This window comes from Artemia sp. Qi Xiang Cuo, chromosome 2, assembly GCF_049724085.1.
Source record: "Artemia sp. Qi Xiang Cuo chromosome 2, ASM4972408v1, whole genome shotgun sequence".
In the NCBI taxonomy this organism is placed as follows: domain Eukaryota; kingdom Metazoa; phylum Arthropoda; class Branchiopoda; order Anostraca; family Artemiidae; genus Artemia; species Artemia sp. Qi Xiang Cuo.
In genome coordinates, this window is record NC_142795.1 from 13069242 (window position 1) to 13091450 (window position 22209).

Sequence of the window (22209 nt, forward strand, 5' to 3'; positions counted from 1 at the left end):
CATGCTTAATCAGAAAATCATGGGAAAATAAAACAAAATATTGTGAGATTTCGGGGGGGGGGGGGGTCAGAGCCCCTCCTCCCCTGCGTACGTGCCAGGACCAACCTCATCATGCCACCTTTATTCAAAATGATGTAACAAATCTTTATGCCCTCCTTCAACTTTATCCAACCCCTGAATTTATAAGGCAAGGTAGGGGAGAAATGATTAAAAAAAAAAAAAAAAAAAATTCACATACTTTACTAAGTCAACACGATTATGTGTATCGTATTTTGTAAAATGAGCAATCTTGAAGACAAAAAATAGTAAAAAAACGACATCTCAATTACATTTTATTATAATTGCTAAATAACAAAGAACTACGAGTATATATAGTGGACGCTTTCAATACCAAAACTACAAAGAAATTAGTACGATTTAAACTAATATAGCATGGACAATTTCCAAAACCAAAAGTGCACATTGTTGTTATTCAACAATAACTATAAAAAAAAACAATATATACAGGAGGAGTTATACAGATTTTATACTTATTAATTAATATAAGGTTTAAACACAGAATAATCTACCCCGAAATCCACCTAGTTATGCCCATAAATCCAATTATATGCTTTTTGTCATAATAGCAGCAAAAATCTCGAATAGATTTTAAGGATGGCTATAAATTAGCCAAAGTCCACGCACGTATGCAAATTCTACATTATTCACGATAAAATTTTGGAGAGTTTAACAATTTCCCCCTAAATTGGCTATATCTCCTTTCATCTACCTAGTAGCGTATGAAGGTTATAGTGCTGTTCGCATAAAAATTCTTATTTTAAATTAAAAGGCTTAAAGCAAAGAAAAGAAGGAGTATTTTTTTTTTTTTGTGAGTTTTACTTTGGTCTAGAATTAAAACAAAGAACGAATAAATTTACAGAAAAGTTCGATACGATCATAAATTACAATATAAACGATATAGATACATATTTTGCGATGGACTGGCCATTTTGTCTTATTTACAAACCAATACCATATGATATTTACAAAGACAAAGGGAGGGGGTAATTTCCCACATAATTTTCAATCTTTAGTTGTAAAATTTGCCTGCGCTTTATTCTTCCCGATTTAAAAACAACATTTCCATACATCTGAAAGCATTTTCTAGCCTATATATGGGCCTGTCAAAATTTTGAAATAAAATTTTCTATTGGCCACTATATATCTGGGAGATATTGATTTGAGGTTGATAAATATACGCAGTTTTAGCATGAACCCTAAGTCGATCTATTAACCTATGCAATGAGATTTCATTCACTCTGGATCTAGGGGTTGCAAGGTTGCTGTTTTTCAATCAAAATAAAAAATATTTATTTTTATAATTTAGGGTGAGGGAGGGCAGCCACCCCTTCCAGTTGACGCGCCTCTGTAAACGTAGTTTAAACAGAAACTGAATTTTAGCAGCGAGGGAAAGACAAATTTTCACTTAGTTTTCACTAAACCGATACACCAATAAGACCCTTTTGGGTCTTATCTAAAATCTTCATTATGAAGAAGGAGGACAATGTCCAAGGCTTCAAAAAATCAGACACATATATGCAAATCGAAAAAGGTTATCGAATCTGGCCTCTTTCCCTACCCAATCTCAACATATTTTTAACTTGACCCACAATTTCCAGTATTTTTCACATTAATCACCTGTTTAAGATTTTTCTTTAATCCCCCCCCCGCACCTAAATAAATTCCTGTGAGGGAGCTTGGAGCCATGCCTATATTTTTCTACAAACTAATAAGGCAGTTTAAATTATTTTTACTAGTATTAAGTATTTTTGAACTAAGCAGTCAAGCTTGAGTAATACAACCAATCTAAAACTAGTTTAAAATTGTCATATAAGCCTCATATTGAAATCAATTAATAATTCATGATTACCTGACTACAAGTAAGATTAGCATTTTTCCACATACTAATAGCTTCATTAGTAATCAGTTTCGTCATTAAGTAAAATTCTAATTTTTTATGTAACAGAAACTCCACTAATATGGTCAAAGAAAAGGAAATATGCTCTGATCTCAAAGGGACAGTCTTTCCCTTAATATTTACTCTTCCTTACTTAATCACTCCTTATTCAAGCCATCAGTAAAAGTAATCTATGCTGACGTTCACCGGATATTGATAACTTCACTAGCATCGATTAATATTCCTAAATAAACATCTTATTTGGTTTTATGTTCAAGATCAGTCATAACAAGTAAAAAGCGATGTCTGCAGTAAAAATACAAAGAAAACAGCAAAATTCAATATAAATCAGAAATAGCCTGCACAATGGATATGGGTCGATTCATGACTATTCGGTTTTTGAATTATTTCATAAACATTTGAAAAATTGACTGATCTTAACTTAATCTTTGATTAATCATAGCCACCTGCCTCCTATACAGTCATACGGGGTAGTAGAGAAAAGACTTTTCTTTGGGTAGAAGAAAAGAAAAGAAAAGACTTTTCTTTGGGTAGTAGTTTAAATACAAAAAAACAGTTCGTGTTAGGTCGTGACTCTTAAATTATTCCAGGGAATCTTTTTGGGGAAATCGGGGAGAAAATACTCCCCTATTCCCTTACTTTGTCACTGAACTTCCATTTTTAACAACAAGATACTTTCTCACTTTCTCCTCCTTTCCCCTTGAGTCCCACTCTGACATACCCAGCCTTAATTCCGTCCCACCCTTCTTGCACAACATACTCTCCGCTTTGAACTCTTGAATAAATTTCTTCTGTTAACAATTTGAATGCACACTCCACATTATCTCCATGCTTGGCAGATGTTTCGACAAAATTCATTCCATAAAAGTCAGCGAATGCTTGAGCTTCTTCTTGGCTGACAACCCTGTTCAATTCTTTGTCTTTTTTACAACCAATTAGTACAAAAACTGGAGAATGGGGCTCAATATGCTGACTGGCCTCTGACATCCATTGAGGGATATGCTCAAAACTTTCACGAGAGCATATATCATACGCAAGCAAAACACCTACCGAATTTCGATAATAGGACCTTGTAATCGATCTGCAAAAAAAAATTACATATGAGAGCCTCTGATATACATACATACACATACACCAAGGGCGTATCCAGGATTTTTTGTACAGGGAGGGGTAAAAAAAAACTTTAAAAAATGTATCAAACATTTGTTTATATGCATTTTTGTTACTTTTTTAGGAGCCGGGCATAGACTTAAGAGGGGGAGGGGGGTCAAACCCTCCCTGCATACGGCCTTGAAATCAATCAACTACACAAAACACACTAACGAAAAATAAAAAGATGAAGAATATACATTACTTATTTTAATTGCAATCGCGTTTGTAAAAAGAGGGAAAGGGAAAATTGCTCCCAGATTGATTCAAATGAGCGCTTCGAGAGAAAACTGAGGCCTAAAAGTACAAGGTTTAATAATTTCGACGTAATACACGTCCTATTGGTCAAATCTGTATTGGCCAATATTCGCGCTGAATGAGACATTCGGTGAAAAAAAATGCACGCATTTGTCTTTTCTGTTTAGTTGTGCTTGAGGATCGGGAGGTAAAAATAAGCTGAAATTCTAGACCTAATGTTTAGTTAAGGGAGCGAGAAGTTCAAACAACAATTTATTTTTATGGTTTTTTATAGACCACATGGAAATCGCAGTATTCAAGAGCAAATCAAGCATCTATTTATAATAACAAATCATTTTTTTTTTAACCCAAAAGGAGTATTTTTGAAAGAGCGAATTTTACCTTTGAAATTTCCTGAACATTTGAGAATGGCTGGGCTCAACTTAATCCTCGGTTCGGAGCCATAAGTGTACACAGACCAGAACCTTTGGAAGGAGGGTTAAAGGTTTTTTTGTGGGGTTTAATACCAAAACCGTTCATGTTAGGTCACTAATCTAAAATGTCTTACAGAGGATTTCTTTTGGAATATCCAGGTGGGGCTGGGGGTCTCGCCCATTCCCCTGTCTCCAACCAAAATATCAGTTACCGATGCCTAGTTAGAAATAAAATTGTATTCCTCTTTTAAATTTTAAAAAAGACTAACGTCAACGTTGATTGTAGCAAGGCTTTTGAAATACTTTCCACTTTAAAACGTCTGAGAAAGATGAACGAACAGAAAGAGCCTTCAACTATCACAGCCGAGGTACTCCTTCACAAGGGCGGATCTAGAGCAAAATATTGGGGAGGGGGTGGTAATGTGACAAGGGCACCAATTGGCAAAATTTGAAGGAGGGCATTGTGACAAGCGTGCCAATAATTGACCAAATTGACAAATTAAAAAAAAGAGTGAAAAAAAACAAGGAATGAGGGCGCCAGAAAAATCTTGGGAGGCCCCAGGGTCCCCCTATCCCCTGGATCCACCACTGCTCCTAATAGTTATTGGTACTTATGCATTATAACTAAACCAGCGCTATATACGAAAGAAGTCAAGTTTGGTTAATGCTAATGAAATAAAACAAAATAAGATGAATATATAATAGTTTAGAAACAAATTTGGGCTATTTATTTGCATATTAGGGGTGGGGGTAAGCATAGCATATATTAAATACGTAACCTAACCTAGGTAACTCCCCCCCCCTAAACCCCAAAAAACAATCGTTTAAAAATTGTAAACTCAATGAGAAACCACGCTTTGCCATCAATTTATATAGCAAATACTCGTTTGTCTGGTTTCGTGTCTGGTTTCTTTGTACAGTCTATAGCGCTGGTTTAGTTAAAATGCATAAGAACCTAGTTATTATTGATTGAACACAATGTATGCAATTACAGGCTCATAGGGATCTAGGGACTAGCGACAAAGTGATTTAAGGAGCCATTACCAAATAAAATTTAAGGAAACCATATTTTGCTAAAAATAACATCCTGGATTAAACTGGGTTTATAATTTCATATCGTCTTCTTCTCTGTTTTTATGTCGTCATGTCCAGAACATAAGCAATACTAACTTCGTAGATATGAAGGAAATAAAACAGAAACTAACAGTTCTAGTGCTCTTCTTAAGCAGCAAAATATATTGTGCCACAGCAATGTGGCGTTTTCTGCCATTTTGTGACACAAAATTACGATTTTGTCCCAAAGAGGACCAAGGTGCTACCAACTGAAAAATTTATGAACTTCCCAGTTTAGGAGGCAGTAATACCACATGGTTGCGTATTCGTTCCTAAAGTCACGTAGTCCATACAAAACAAACGATCAATAGAGATTTATTTAAAACTTCATTTAACCAAGCTGATTCACTTGATTTTAGTTACTAATTCACTCGATTTTGGAGCAGAGTCGGTCCAAATTTTATAATTCCCCGTGATCCTTCAGAAGAATATACAAAAGGCCCAGAAGGGGTGGGGTAGAAATTAATCTGTAATCACCCTTTATTTGGACTACACCTGAATCTGGGTGCTGCGGGGTGATAGCCCCCATCTTATTTTAGAAAAGTGTTTTCTTTGTAACATAAAAGATAACATTCATATAATTGCGGCACAAAAGGTGGAGAGGGGGACGAGGGCATCATGAGCGCCGTAAGAAAATTTTCCAGGAGGGAGAGAAAGGTGTCATCAGAAACATAGTTTTATCGATGTTTAAATAGAAATTTTGCGTTTTATGTTCATTTTTTAGATATTATACAATTTTTGTTACCAAGCTGGAAGTAATGAGCGACTTGAGCTAATAATAATCGAAACTCTAAAATATAAGAAGTTTTGATAACAATATAGCCCACACATTAAAAGAACCTTTCTTTTAAGGCGATTCCAAATTCACGTTACCCACCAAAAGTACCAATCCAGACATAATTTGCCTCATTGATCGAAAGAAGGGAAAATACCTCAAATATACGTATAAGTAGGCATAGAGTAAGGGTAGTACAAATTAATATATAATCAGCCTTGATTCATGGGGAAAACTTTCGAGTCAACTGGGGCGGGGGTAATAGCCCTTTTTTTATTGAAGAAAATCTTTTTTTAAAGAAACATAAAAGTTTACATTTACATGGCAACCCCCACAAAGGTGCAAAAAAGGGCGGACGGCGGATATCATAAGCGCTGCCAAGAACTATCTCGGAAAGGTAGGGGACTAGGGTAAGTTCTACCGTCTTTGCTGATATTTAGATGGGAATGTTCCTAATTTTCCTTTTTATATACGTTGTTTAATGACTTCTTGTTTCCCGGGGGCCATCTCCCCTTACTGGCACCCATAGGGAACATCCCTATAAAAAAAAGTTTTATTTGAAGAATTTGCCTTGAAAAGGGTGGAAATGATGACCCTGTAATTAATTTTCATATTTCAGAGCCCCCGACCCACCACTACTAAATATATTGGGAGGGATATATTTTTCAGAGATTATTGCCATTCTTAGGGTATTGCTTCGCAAATATTAAAGAGGAATATATATATATATATATATATATATATATATATATATATATATATATATATATATATATATATATATATATATATAAACAAGTTGAAAGAGGGAGCAGTAGCCTCCTTCACTTTTAAGAGAGTATTGGATCAAACAACTCGTAGTAACAAACTATAAGCGAAGGATGACCCTTGTCAATAAAAATCGTAATTCTTAAAAAACAAAGTTCTGTTTACATTCGGCCTATATACAACAACAGTCTATTATTCATGCTGATTCTTTAATATCACAATGCACTAATCCTAAAGTTGTTCATTACTAATTACTAGCACGTGAAAATTGGTATAATTTTGAAAAGAGGAATTAAACTAACCCAAAAATGGGTGTAATCTTGATGGAAACTACGCCATGAAATAACATGTATGATAGCCCTAAAGCTACTATCTACAAATGCAAAACTTCTCATTTTCCTTACAATTTAGTTTGTATACTCCTTATATTGTAGATAGATCATGACCGCTCCATTAGAAATTTGCGCAAATGAGGAACAACGAGCAGTGATTCGGTTTTTGTAGTTGGAAGGTGTATCAGGGGGGCGCAATTCATCAAAGACTTTCGGCGCGATACAGAAACACTGTCTTGCCTAAAACTCGAAAAATGGTCAAATGAGTTTTATCCATGAGGGGTAAACTCAAAACGAGCAGAAATTAACATGAGTAGGGCTCAAAACCCCTATGCCTTCCCAAGGCCAGAACATAATTTGCACTTTACTAAAAAATATAAATGTTTTTACTTTCATAATTTTATAAAATCAAATAATATTAACATTTTGATTACTAAATATCCGTATATGTATATTAAACCTGACAATTCACATTCATTTGTATTGTTTTCAGTAAAGTGCAAATTATGTTCCGGCCTTGGGAAGGCATAGGGATTTTTAGCCCTACTCATGTTAATTGCTAATTGTTTTGAGTTGGAATCGGTTATTCATTGTAATCTCTGTTCGTTTAGGGTCTCATTTATTTATCGATGATGATTGTGGTGGTTTCGTGCTTGGTAGATTATTTGATTTTATTTTTTGCTCATTTTTGGGTTTAATGGAGTTCTTTACTTTTCTTTGAAAAACCTATTTTTAGGAAAAAGTTATTTTAATTAATTTATGTTCGTTTTATATTGACATAGCCTTTTCAGGGAAAAAGAAAATAATACTTTAAATCTTTTTTTTTTTAAGACTTTATAGTTTGGCCTGTTATTTCTATGCTGGAGGAAAATTTTCAGCAACTTTTAACAACATACACCCTTTTAAAAATCTAGACAGAAATAGAAGTGTTTAATTTAGTTTCATACCTCCTCTAGTTGATCTGAAATATAAAACATGACACCATTCTCAAAAAAAATCTGTTAACTTTCTTTGATAGCTTGGATACATTTACGCTATTTTGATTTGGTTAAATTTTAAGAGCAGAAATATCCCAGAAAGTTTGAACATAATACCCTCAGTCGTTCTTGGGATACTGCTGAGACGTCTTATTGGGAAATAGCATTAACACAGTTCATTTTTATTTAATCTGAAGGCAACATTTATTTTTTAAAAATCTGGGGAAATTGGGTGAGTGGGCGTGATACGGGGAATAGTTGCCCTCCAATCACTTTCGATTATTAAAAAGGGCATTGGCCCTTTTTATTTTAAATCGAATGAGCCCAAGTTCATATGACAACTCCTTCGATACGAAGTGCCATGGTCTAAAAAAAAAAAAAATAATAATAATACATTGTACTAAGATCGATCTTTACTATACAAATGTCAAGCCTTCCATTCACTTTCGACAGTTCAAAAGGGTACTAGCCCTTTCAATTTTCAATCGAATGAGCCCTCTTTGAGTCTCTACGACAACACTTTCCATAAACCCCTTATTCGCCCCCAGAGTATTAATTACAACCCTTTCTCTGAGGGCTGTTAGGGGGTTGTCATCCTCAAAGACCTAATTTCCAGAACTTTCGACTACGTTAAACAAAATGGCTATCTCAAAATTTTGATTGATTGTGTTTGGAGAAATGGTGGGCGTGAGAGGGGCGTTAGTTGCCCTTCAATCCCTTTTGACTATTAAAAAGGGCATTATTCCTTTCAATTTCCAATCAAACGAGCCCTTTTGAAGTTTCTACGACAAAAATTTCTATAAAAGCCTTAAATGCCCCCGGGGCATAACTTGCAACCTTTGCCCTGAGGGTTGGGGGGGGTGTCATCCTCAAAGATCTAATTTCCAAAACTTTCAACTACGTTTGGGAAAATGGTGGGCGTGAGAGGTGGGTTAGTTGCTCTTCAATTACTTTCGACTATTAAAAAGGGCTTTACCCGTTAAAATTTCAAATCGAATGAGCCCTTTTTGAAGTTTCTACGACAACTCTTTCTATAAGGCCTCATATGTCCCCAGGGCATAACTTACAACCCTTGTCCTGAGGGCTGTGGAGGGGGGGGGAGGTGTCATCCACAAAGACATAATTTCCAGAACTTTCAACTACGTAGAAAAAAATGGCAATCTCAAAATTTTGATTGTATGTGTTTGGGGAAATGGTGGGCGTAAGAGGGGGATTAGTTGCCTTCGAATTACTTTCGACTATTAAAAACGGCACTAGCCATTTCAATTTCCAATCAAATGGGCCCTATTTGAAGTTTCTACAACAACGCTTTCTATAAAAACCTTATACGCCACCGGGGCATAACTTACAACAATTTCCCTGAGGGCTGTGGGGGGGGGGGGTGTCGTCCTTAAAGACCTAATTTCCACAACTTTCAACTACGTTGAACAAAATAGCTATCTAAAAATTTTGATTGTATGTGTTTGGTGAAAAGGTGGGCGTGAGAGGGGGGTTAGTTGTCCTCCAATCACTTTGGACTATTAAAAAAGATACTAGCTCTTTGAATTTCCAAACGAATGCACCATTTTTTAAGTTTCTACGACAAAGCTCTCAATAAAAACCTTATAAGCCCCCAGGGCATAACTTGTAACCCTTGCCCTGAGGGCTCTGAGGGGAAGGGGTTGTCATCTTCAAACACCTAATTTCAAGAACTTACTACTACGTTGAACAAAATGGTTATCTCAAAATTTTTATTAGATGTGTTTGGATAAATGGTGGGCGTGAGAGGGGTTATTTGCTCTCCAATCACTTTCGACTATTAAAAATGGCATTAGCCCTTTGAATTTCCAATCGAATGAGCCCCTTTTCAGATTTCTACGATAAAGCTTTCAATGAAAACCTTATATGCCCTCAGGGCATAACTTATAACCCTTGCCCTGGAGACTGTGAGGGGAGTGTCCTGCTCAAGGTATAATTTCCAGAACTTTCAATTTCGTTGAACAATACGGCTATCTCAAAATTTTGATTGGATGTATTTGGGGAAATGGTGGGCGTGGAAGGGGTGTTAATTGCCTCCCAATCATTTGTGACTATTAAAAAGGGCACTAGCCATTTCAATTTCCAATCAAATGAGTCGTTTTTGAAGTTTTTACAACAACGCTTTCTATAAAAAAACATTATATGCCCCCAGGGCATAACTTAAAAGACCTAATTCCTCAAAGACCTAATTTCTAAAGGTTTCAACTACGTTGAACAAAATGGCTATATAAAAATTTTGATTGGATGTGTTTGGGGAAAAGGTTGGCGTGAGAGAGGGGTTAGTTGCCCTCCAATCACTTTCGACTATTAAAAATGGCACTGGCCCTTTGAATTTCCAATCAAATGAGCCCCTTTTCAAATTTCTAAGACAAAGCTTTCAATGAAAACCTTATATGCTCTCAGGGCATAACTTTTAACCCTTGCCCTGAAGACTTTGTGGGGGAGTGTCCTGCTCAAAGGTATAATTTCCAGAACTTTCAACTACGTTGAACAAAATGGCTATCTCAAAATTTTGATTGGATGTGTTTGGGGAAATGGTGGGCGTGAGAGGGGTGTTACTTGCCTTCCAATCATTTGCAACTATTAAAAAGGGCACTAGCCATTTGAAGTTCCAATCGAATGAGCCCTTTTTGAAGTTTCTACGACAACGGTTTCTATAAAAACCTTATATGCCCCCAGGGCATAACTTACAACAATTGCCCTGAGGAATTGGGGGGGGGTTGTCATCCTCAAAGATCTAATTTTCAGAGCTTTCAACTACGTTGAACAAAATAGCTATCTCAAAATTTTGATTGGATGTGTTTGGGGAAAGGTGGGCATGAGAGGGGGGGGGGTAGTTGCCCTCCAATCGCTTTCGACTATTAAAAACGGCACTAGCCCTTAGAATTTCCAATCGAATGAACCTTTTTTGAAGTTTCTACGACAACGCTTTCTATAAAAATCTAATAGGCCCCCAGGTCATTAGTTACAACCCTTGCCCTGAGGGTTGTGGGGGAGTGTCCTCCTGAAAACCATGATTTCTATCTGGAAATCAACTACGCTGAACAAAATGGCTATCTCAAAATTTTGATTGGATGTGTTTCTGGAAATAGCGGGCGTGGAAGGGGTGTTAGCTGCCTTCCAATCATTTTTGACTATTACAAAGGGCACAAGCCACTCCAGTTACCCATTGAATGAACCCTTTTCGAAGTCCTTACGAAAAAATTTTTAATGCGAATTCCCCTGCTCAAAGTAAAAAAAATAATATATATTGTATTCTGCCAACATCGTCCTAATGTGCACCCAGGGCATAACTTATAACCCTTGCCATGGGGGCTGTGGGGGAGTGTCGTCCTCAAAAATATAATTTTTATCTGGAAATCAACTATGCTCAACAAAATAGCTATCTCGAAATTTTGATTGCATGTGTTTGGGGAAATGCTGAGTGTGGAAGGGGTGTTAGTTGCCTTCCAATCACATTTGAGCATTAAAAAGGGCACTAGCCATTCCAATTTCCAATTGAATGAGCCCTTTTCCAAGTTTCTACGATAACTCCTTCGATACAAAGTGCCCTGGTATGGAAACCAAAAAAAAAATAAATCAATAATTAATTGTGCCAACATTGTTCTTTACTTAGGGAGCGCTATTGCGCTGCCTATGATTATAGTGATGTACTTTACCCTAAGGAGCACAGCAAATGCTATGGGAGAGCAGGGGGCCAAACGCGAAGATAAAAAAAATCTTGTAAGTTCATTTGAATGTACTAGATAGAATTGTTACCAAGGCTTTGAGAGTTCTAGGTGCAATAAGAGGTTTAAAGCTTTATTTTAAGAATACTAAATTGCTTAGACGTGGAATAAATGAGGTTGACGAGGTCATATTAAGCGAAAAAAAACTAGATCAAATGGATATAAGAAGCTTTAATTACTTGGGTGGCATTATTAGTATATTAGTAGTTTGATTAGTTAGGTTACTAGTTACTTTAATCAGTTGTTTTGACTTGAAACAACCAAACAGTCAATATTAATGTTTTCTACCCAAGTCATTGCTTCAACTGGCAAGAAGACCATTTCTCAAGTTCAGCGAATTCCTTGAAATAGTGATGAGTCTTATTTCTTATCATTCATCATTTTAAAGAAAGATCAGCACTTACCTAAACCTTTCTTGGCCAGCAGTGTCCCAAAGTTGCAGCTTGATTTTTGTTCCATCTGTAAGCTGAACTAGCCTTGCAAAGAAATCAACCCCTACTGTTGGGTCTGATGACTAGAAAACAAAAGTAAAATCTTAGACAATGTAAAAAGGAAGAGAAAAACTAAGAGAAATGCATCTCATATGAACTTCAGAAGTTGACAAAATAATCTAAGATGAAGCAGAACTTCCTATAATTTTTTTTTTTGATAAATCAGAATTTTATTTGTTTTACTTACTAGAACTCCTTACCGATAGGATTGTGGAACAAGGGCCTATTGGTAGAATTCAGAGAACTTTTTTCTTTGCAAATTAGGTTCAATTGAGCCCAGAAACTGCCAATTGTAACAAAAAGCTGTGCAGCATTGGTAGTCCTTATATGGTAAAAGAGCTTAAAAATATAACCTTTAGCCAACAAGAGACAAAGGGTTTGTTGGGCTAATTGTGGGCCCCATAACACTCTCCTTCATATATCATAAAAATTTGAGATGCACTTTGGTCTCAGAATTATCCCTGTAAGTTTCAAGCTGATTGGACAGCCAAAACCACTCATAGTTGCCTTTTTCTACTATCAAACCTATCTGTGAACAATAGGCCTAGGAATAACTAGGGCCCTTGCTCCTGGGGCCACATGGGCTATGGTATATATTTACTATTGGCCTACTTACAGGGGTGCCCAGGGGCAAAAAAATGGACAAGAAGGAAGAATGTCTGGCTACTTGCCCATTAAATTTGATCCTTATAAACACAGTAGCCTTCCAATTCTTGATTAAATGATCCCCTCCTCAGTTTCTACAACCTTAACTTAACTACAAAGTGACTGGGACAAAGTCTACATGGCAGGCACATTGCTCTTTACCATGTTACTGCTGGCGGGTAGATGTTGATAATATTTTGTCTTACTCAGTAAATTGTAATTCATCTTGTTGACATGTTTCATGATGCTTTCCCTTAATCCTGAGTTACTGTTGCTGTGGCTAGTCCCAGTTTATACACACCTATAGAGGACACTTATTTCAAATTATTTTTTTCTTTGCAATTTTGGATTTTATTTCTTACCTTGGTATGGTGCTTCACAACCAAGCTTCATTTTCAGATGGTATATACCCAAATACAATGTCACAATTACATCTATTATAAGCCAAATTATTTTATCAAGATAAGCAGCAAAATAATGCTTTATTTTAAACGTGTTGCATGTGGCTCTACATTCCTTTTTTTTCCTAAATAAAATTTATGTAATACTTTAGTATGCAGCTCTGTGACTGCTCACCTTTCTTCATATGTTAAAGCAAAAGTAGGGTCCATACACTCAATCTTACTCTTGAATCTTGTGTTTGAAAAGCTTTCAATCACAGGGTGCTCACTGTTTTCTGACACGTTGGAAAACTTGATTGACAATCAATAAATTGTCTCATTTGTGAAGGCAAAATAAAAAATCTCATTGACTTTGTATTAAAGGAATATTTTTTTTTCTTTCTGTGTCTTATTTGTTCCTATTTTCAAAGATGAAATTAAAGGCTTTTAATTGTTTCTTTATATAGCCTACACATTTTTTTTAAAATTTAATAGACTCTACAGCTTATTAAATTATTTTTAGTGACAATGCAGCTCAGTAGAATAAAAGATTGGACATCCTAGATTTAGACCAAAAGGTCCTATAAAAAAAACTACAGAAAGAAGAATAAATTGACATATTCTCTTGCTTCTTAATTCATAAAAACAACACAACACACAATAATGGAAAAGGACTTGAAAGACTTAGGAATGTTTGGCAATATATGCATTATCTAGTGATAGGCGTACACAATGAAAGTCATTACAAGATGCAATTGAATTATCATAAGGTGATTATGCAAAAATATTCGTAAAATTTAAGTTGATAAATTTCAAAATAACCTTTTGGTTTATTTTACTTTCTTTATAACTATGTTAAAAGGTGTGGTTCTACTGTCCTAATTGTAACTAAAAATTTGATTGGGATGGAAATTCAAAAATAAAACCTTCACATGCACAAAAATATTTACTACATCATTTTGAGCTTCAGAGCCAGTACAAAAATAAAACACAAAGATTGTCCATACTTCCTTGAACGTTTTGAATTTCACATTCAGAATTCACTAATAATTTTCCCTAGTGTTCTGAATTACAAAGAGAATTTTAATAACAAACAGAAGCAACAGCTTGCAGATAAGAAAAAACTATTAGTAAAAATAATACTAAGAATATTTTTATAATAGGAAAGATTAGAGGTTTGTGTTCTAAATGGTCTTTTAAACTATGTTGCAATTCCACAAAGTATGCAAATTTCTCTACTGAGCCCTTTGGGTAAAAGTTGTTTTTTTATATTTGGAGCAATACAATCTTTTTTATTGACATTTTGATAGTTACCTTTACAAGGGTAGTTCTTGATGTTGATTTTAGAGATAGACTTGTGTTATTTATTTTATCAGTTTCCTGTTCTCAGTTGTCTAAAACATTTGTTTATGCTATACTGTTCAATTCTTAAAATTAACTGCAATAGAGTAAATAACTGCTTCTCAGACAATACTTTATTTAATACTTCTTCAAACTCATTTAGCAAACCAACATTAAGAAACAAGAAAGGAAACATAGACCATTCAGGGCCACCTTGGCTTTAAAATCTTTCCCTGGCCACTGTTGAAGAGAACTGATTTGTTAGTCTTCTACAGAGCTACAAAACGTCAAACCAGCTGAAGAGTAATTTTGTATAGGCATCATAATTCAAAAATTTTAAAAACCAAAATGGACAATCAAGATTTCATGAACAGCAGTAAATAATTCAAGGCCAGTGTTATTATGCTAAGCTTTATACACTATATAATATGCTCAGATTTATGTCTTTTTGTGCAATAACAAGCAAATGCTTGATCTACTTGAATGTTTGAATGGCCTAAGTAGCATACTAACTCAAGACAAGTTGTGATAGAAAGATCATATTGTGGATTGCAAATGCAGGTGCAGCAAATTTTCAATTAAATAATGTTTGGAGATTTAAGAACAATTGTCTGCAAAGAATATTTGTGATTAGCTGGACAGACAAAGTATCTAATACCCAGACCAGATCTCTCACTAGGCAACCACAAATAAACAAAGATGTAAGATCAAGGTGGCAGTACTGCAGTCACATGAACTGAATGAGACAGATAAGCCTTCTATATGGCATTTGGTGCTGGACCTTTCCAGGAAATTCAGCACTCATGCTAAGAGGTCTGCTGCTGGAGTTAGTTCGACCTTGGGACTGATGAAGTGTACTATTTCCTCTTGTTCCCTCAAAGTCATCTTCTTTATAAGGGACTTGTGCATCCTTAGCTTGAATTTGGAATGTCTTTTGCCTCTCCATATTTTAAAAAAGACATAAAAGTTCTTGAAGATGTGCAGAGATGTGCTACTAAAGTGATATCTGGCATGCAAGAGCTTTCCTATCCTGTAAAACTATCACCTTTACTATCTTTAAGTTATTGAGGGCTAGTATTCTCTCAGCATTCAGCCCTCCAAAGGTAAAAGCGCGTATATACACGAAAAGTCGCTTTCCGAGTTAGATATACCACTGAGTTCAGCTCGACGAGCTGAATCGAATGGTGTATGCAAGAGTGCGCTAACACGATCTCCTGCAAAATTGTCCCTGCGAAAAACGCGTATCTGCAGCATTTTGTCCCATCTGCCTAAGGTAAAAACAACATGGATCTGCCATACACACTTTTTTACTGGTGGACTCTAGCGCGCAGCATCACGGCTCTGCATATACGTGATCCTTTGCAGCCAGACACATTTTTGTATATACATGCTATTAAACCACGATTTTTCATAACTTTCAGCAAGTTTAGGTAACTTAGAAGCAACATAAATGTAAATAAAAGATGTCTTGGCCAGAGTCTAGGGGTCTGATACGTCTAAAATTGGCCTTGGAGATAAGGAAAAAGCAACAGTGAGTGAAATATCTTTGAAGTATCTATTCATGTATGTACAGGATCTTTGTGTGCTATATGTACTAACTTTTGGGAATTTAGTGTTCACTGAGTTTCATTTGATCACGTAGGCTACACTGGAAGCTGGAGTATATCATAGGAGGTACTTATGTGTGTCCTACTATGTCTAAGCCTACATTAACTGCACTTAGCCTACACTACACTACCTATGACAGCTGCTGGTTTAGTGATATAACTAGTAAAAACAACTTGGTATAAAAGGTAAAATTACTAGTATAAAAGCAACATTTCTGAACAGCAACCTAGTGTGGGTGTAACATTTGAGAAACAACGAAGTGTTACCCACTAATTTAGTCACTCTAGCAAAAGATAAGCTTATTTCTAAAAAGGTTAAATTTGTTGCAGATATTGTATAAACAGACAGCAAACATTTAAGTTTCTCTCAACAGGAAACACTGCTGAAACCACTTAACCTAAATAAGAGCTGCTGGTCTGGTGGAGTAACTAATAAGAATAACTAGTATAGGCTAGTAGGTAAAACCACTGTAAAAATCGACTTCTTAAGACCAAACTTAATGGTTTCAACTTTCCAGGACTGACGAAGTATCAGCTGCTGATTTGGCTGCTCAGTCTCTCTAGCGTACCCCGAGGGATAATAAGTACTCAACTATGAAGATCAGACAGAATGTCGACTATGCTGACTATGGCAATGACAGCAGTAGCACTAGTGAGAGTGACAATATGGCTAGGCCAAAGATATATAGTAAGTTCAAACCAACTTCTGTTGTAAGCCAAGTCAAATATGCTTCCAATGATACAGATTTTCCATCATTTTTTAGTGTTGTGTCTGATTTAATCTCAAAGCCACTGGAGACAGACCAAATATTGCGTAATAACATTGATCCTTTCCTTGGCGATATGAAAATTTCCTTGCACCCAGACAAAATTGAAGCTGAATTGATTGCTACAAGTGTTGGTGTCTTTCAGGAGCTCCAGATAGTTCTTGATCAGATGACATATGGTAGCTGCATCAAAGGTGTTGAACCAATAGTGTTGCTGCCCCCACGCAGAACATGAAAGTCAAGAAAGACAAGGTGTTGAACCATCAGTGGAGCCCCCCCCCTGCAGAACATAAAGTCAAGAAAGACGAGGTGAACCATTAGTGGAGCTCCCCCCCCCCCCCGCAGGACATGAAAGTCAAGAAAGACAAACAAGTGAGACTGTTGCAGCAGGTTCGAGTGATCTGGTTATCCAGAAGAGAGTGAGAAATAAGAAAGGGAAGAGTGAAAGAGAAATGAAAAAGCATCCTTTCCCACTAAACACAGATTATTTGATCCTGAAGACATTAAAAAGTTATATAACAGGTTTTGGACAATGAGCTATGAAGAAAGGGGTAAATGGCTTGTTATGCTGTTATGCTTTCTTCCAGTTGCCCAAAGAGTTGCAAAATGCGTAGAAAAGTTCCAAAAGAACTCTACTGTGGTTTATTTTCTTCCTAAAAATACAGCAGAAGATCTAAGTGCCACCCCTAAAATTGAAAGAATTAGGGTTTGTAAGTCCAAGTTCCTTGCCACCTTTGGATTTGTAAAAACAGATTCTGTCATTTTCTCAATAAAAAAATACCTTGCACTTGATGAACTAGGAACAATGGTGACAGAAAATTGTGGCAATAAGTACAGGAAACCTGGAAACAAAATTGACAGACAAATGACAATACACCACACAGAAAGTTTCCATCCAGCTATACTGCACTACAATCACTTGCATACACCTAACATGAGGTACCTTCCAAGGGACCTTAGTGTTTTGATCATGATGGAGGATTTCTGGTATAAGAACCCTGGCATCAAGATTTCAGAGGAGACATACAGAAAAATACTGAAGGAGGAAAATGTATCCCTCTGTTTACCGCAGAGTGATAGCTGTGATATTTGTGTTCTTTTAAAGGACAAGGTTGAGCAAGATCTTGCATCTGATACAGAAAAGGAAGACTACACGAAACACAGAGCTCTAGTTGAGACTGTGAGGCAAGAATTGAAAAAGACAGAACTGAAACGTAGACAAAGGTCTATACTGTGGATTTGCAGAAGGTGCTTTTGTTGTCAATTATGCATAGCAGAAAAGAAGCCTTTTTCTTGTTGCGCCTTGTCTGTTTTAATGAAACTTTCGCCCTATTTGAAGCTACAAGGCAGAATCCCAATTTGTGTGTCTTGTGGAATGAGGCTTTGCAACGACGTGATGCACCCAATATTGGTAACTTGTATAACAAGGTTGTCAGGATGAACTGTGACACAAAGAGATTTGTGTTCATTGCCAATAATTGTTGTGCACAAAATAATAATTGGACCCTTTACAGTGAGTTTCTAATACTTGTGAATTCGAAAGGTGGGCCTGATAGCATGTCATCAAATATCTAGTGAAAGGTCACATGCATATGGCTGCAGGTTCTGTGCATGGTTCCATAGAGTCCAAGCTTCAAAATAGAGACGTTTTGGACTTCAATGACCTGTGTGACCTGATTGAAAAAAAGCAAGAGGCACGTCAAAGCTGTGAGGATGTGCTTAGACAATTTTTGACATTGGATATCTATCAGATCTCTGTCCCTGGTGTCAAAAAAGGTTAGAGTCAAGATTGAAGAATTTTCTCAAGTGAGATTTGAGCATGGTGAATCATCTCTGTTCTATAAAACCTCGCCAGATACCAAAGAAAAGTCAATAGATTTTGTGCTGAAAAAGCATGTCAAATTGACCAAAGAAGGTAAGCATCCTCTTGCTGAAAAGGTAAATGGAGTGAGAGGGGTGAAACCTGGGAAAAAAGATGCAATTTTGACAAAGCTTGTGCCTTTCATGCCAGAGAACCTCAGAATTTTTTGAAAACACGCCATCTGGCACCAATTCTGTTGACCTACTGAGGAGTGTTGGTTACTGACTGATTTTTTGTATTCTGAAGATGATTTTCCAATTACTTTCTGGATTAATAACTGAATCTTTAAATTTTGTTCCAAAGGTAAAAACACGTATCCACAGATATACATGTTTTACCTGAGACGGGTTCATACAAGAACAAGAAAAATGCCAATGGTAAAAACGTGTACATGACATATAGCAGTGCTATTTTACATGACATATAGCAGTGTTATTGCATTTATTTTAGTTATGTAATCAGAAAAAACAATATCTAAAACCTGTCTGTACAACTTTTCACTTAAATCCTGTGTCTAGTTTTGTGCAACAGGTGGGGAAAGTATTGCAAAACTTGAGAAACTTTGAAGATGTATTTGTCAGAATAACAAAAAGTGTATATATGCACTTTTCACTTTGGAGGGCTGTATTATTCCCTACTGTTGGTACCAATTCAACAAACAGAATTCATCACCTGAAACTTGTCAAACAGTCTACAATTTCTAGAGTCTGTACTCAATTCTTCTCAACATGTATTGCCAATAATTGGAACAAACAATCTAATGAAACAGTTACTGCTGAATCCATTGATGTTTTTCAATGAAAGCTAGATGCTGAGTATTCCTCCAAAGAGTGTAAATTCAATTGGGATGCTACTGAAGATGGAACAGCACCTGGTCACCAGTGAACCTGCACACAACTAGTCATCATTCCAGAGCTCTATAAAAAGAAATTCTTAGCCTAGCTGCAATTTAAGGTAAGGTAATGGTTGACACCAAGCCACAATTGGTCATTCCTTAGAACCTGAGTCAATAGGTCTATGGTCATCCCTTGATAAGCTGTGGTCTTTAATTCTTGATTATCTGACATGGAGCTGACCAGCAAAGCTGACCAGCAAAAGGGAAGTTAAGACAAATAAACAAATACATTTTTTATAATTGTTTTGTGTGACAAGCTTGTCAAAGCTTACTGTATCTTGGTATTAATAAATAAATAAAAGTCTATAAGTGCATATCAGCTATTAAGAATGAGGAGCAATGAGTCATTGTGCAGATGGTCAGGCAGTGGGGGAGGGTGCAAATTAATCTTCCATTTTCATTCATTTAGACTAAGCCTGAATATGGGTCCTGTGGATTGATGCTTCCTGTTTTATTGCAAAAAAAGCATTTCTGGTATTTATTTTAAAGCTTCATTTAACTTAACTAATTTGCTGCATATTCCATAAAATTATAGCCTATGCAATGAAGAGTATGTGCACATCAACTACTATAAAAGAGGTGGTGGATTATTTTGTAGGCAGGGGGGGGGATAGATGCCTCAAAGCATGGATTTTTATGGTAAAACATCCTTACTTTAATTAGGCCTTCAGATAAATATAGAATGACTTTTAGGGAAGAAGGGGAGGAAGAAATTTATATCTAATACTTCTTAATTTCCAGGATTATTTCTGGTCTATTATTAGTGATGGGAGGAGGGAGGAATAGTGCTCCACCTACTGCAACAATCTTTTTCTATGTAGCACAAGATATTACACTCACAAGTATACCAGCACAGAGATGAAAAAGGCAAGATGGGACATCACAAGCCTTGCTAAGGAAGTTTTTGGGGATGAGGGGTCAGGGTGGCAGATCCTACCCAATTGTAGAGGTTACAAGGTCAATATATACCAAATCATATTATTGAGTTTCAAATAAAGTGAATACACCATTCGATGCCTTTTTTTATGCTGATTACAAATATATTAAGCATTTCTATTGGAAATGAATTTCAGCCCCCCCCCCTATAAAGGCGAAACCTAACCTAACCCTGAATTGGCCTATATAGGGGGGGCTGGAATTAATAAATGCTTATTATATTTGTAATCAGCATAAAAAAAAAGGCATTGAATGGTGTATTCACTTTAGTCCTAACTCAATAATATGATTTGGTATATATTGACTGGTTACAATAGCTTTGGTCACATAGAATATAAAAATCATACATAATTTCAATCCATATTTGATTTACTCAGGTATGTGTTTTTTCTAGAGAAAACCCTTAGTGAATAGAATTTTGATATATTGGCTTAGCAAACAATCCTTAGGAGCCCCATCCTAGAAATCCTCTTAATATACAGTCTGTCTGTAATTCCTTAGGACATATGATCAACATTTCAAGGTATAACCCCAGAGCCTCTGAGATAAGAGCCATAAATTATGTGATCTGTCTATTCTTTCCAGACAGATTTTATAAGTAAGGGGAGGCATGTCTGATCTTGGGAATTCAGTACCCATAAACTTTCACTGGTTATTTTCTTGGTGAAAAATGTCACCAACTTCCTGCTGACAGAAGGAGCTTGGGAATGAGTCACAAAATTTTTTTCCCCTTGTCAATTTGAAACTTACAGCAATAGGTCCTTGGGGGCAGTGGACTAATGAACAAAAAATTATTCACAGAACTGGTCCCTTTTAAATTGGTTTCTCCTCTAACAAAGCAGGTTCTAAAAAAGAGGCAAATTTTATTCATTCTGCCTGAAACTTGTATGAAACCTTAAGCTAAGGGGACACCAATACATAGGGAAATTCAAAAATAAACATTGCTTCCTCTCAAAATGTAGCCCCAAAATGGAGGGTTCTAGAGGTGATCTTCTGCAGTGGGGGGGGGGGCACATGGTACTGGTTGCTGGTCTCTGCAACACTAGGCTAGATGCCAGAGGATCCAAATCTTAATAAGCAAGTATCCAAGCTTAGGAAACACTGCCTATGTTTATGAAAGCATTTTACATTTGGACATAATTTGGGCTATGTCTTTTCACATTTGGGTGTGGGACAGGGGTGTTATTTGGAAAGGGCAGTTGCCCTTTCCAAGTACTTTTTTTTTTTTTTAATTGAAGTGGTTTTGAGAATTTTATAGTGTTTTCCAATGAGGAGAAGTAATTTTAAACAAGGAATTACTTTTTACATAAACAAAACTTATCATGATGTCAGTTGAAAGGTAGGCCATAACCTGGCCTATGTGGCTAGAAAAGACTAGCCTGTACAGTATTACATACTTCACCAAATCTTCCATCAGTGAAGTATTTTAGAAGGGAGCTTTTCCCAACTGTTGAATTTCCAACAAGAATAAGTCTGAATTGATAGTCAAACACAGGTTCAACCATTTTACTTTTAATATTATATGTCACGCTCTAATGCCTTTGAATTTCTGCCAATAATACAGTGTTTTCAGACTGAGCTTTTGTTTATAGTTGTTAGATAAACTGCCGAAAGCAATTGGTATAAATGTGCCAGATTTTAATGTAGTTTCCCAGTGATCTTTTAATGCAAGACTATTGAAATCAAATAAAAATTATAACACACACGCTTAGTTCCTTTTAAGTGCTATTCAACGTAGTTCAGCTAGGTCTATTGTCATTACGCTCATAGACATGTACCGTTAGTTAAACGCACAAAT

The 22209-nt window shown here is 36.2% G+C and overlaps 1 protein-coding gene across 1 annotated transcript; it reads right to left on the minus strand.

The window, feature by feature from the left end:
* Window positions 1-313: 313 nt before the first annotated feature.
* Rab39 (RAS oncogene family member Rab39) lies at window positions 314-21945 on the minus strand. The gene is made up of 3 exons (XM_089099150.1): window positions 21809-21945; window positions 11893-12002; window positions 314-3038 (listed from the first exon to the last, which is right to left on the minus strand). The coding sequence occupies exons 1-3, from the start codon at window positions 21914-21916 to the stop codon at window positions 2618-2620; spliced, it is 639 nt and encodes a 212-aa protein (XP_088955276.1). The 5' UTR covers window positions 21917-21945; the 3' UTR covers window positions 314-2617.
* Window positions 21946-22209: the final 264 nt, after the last annotated feature.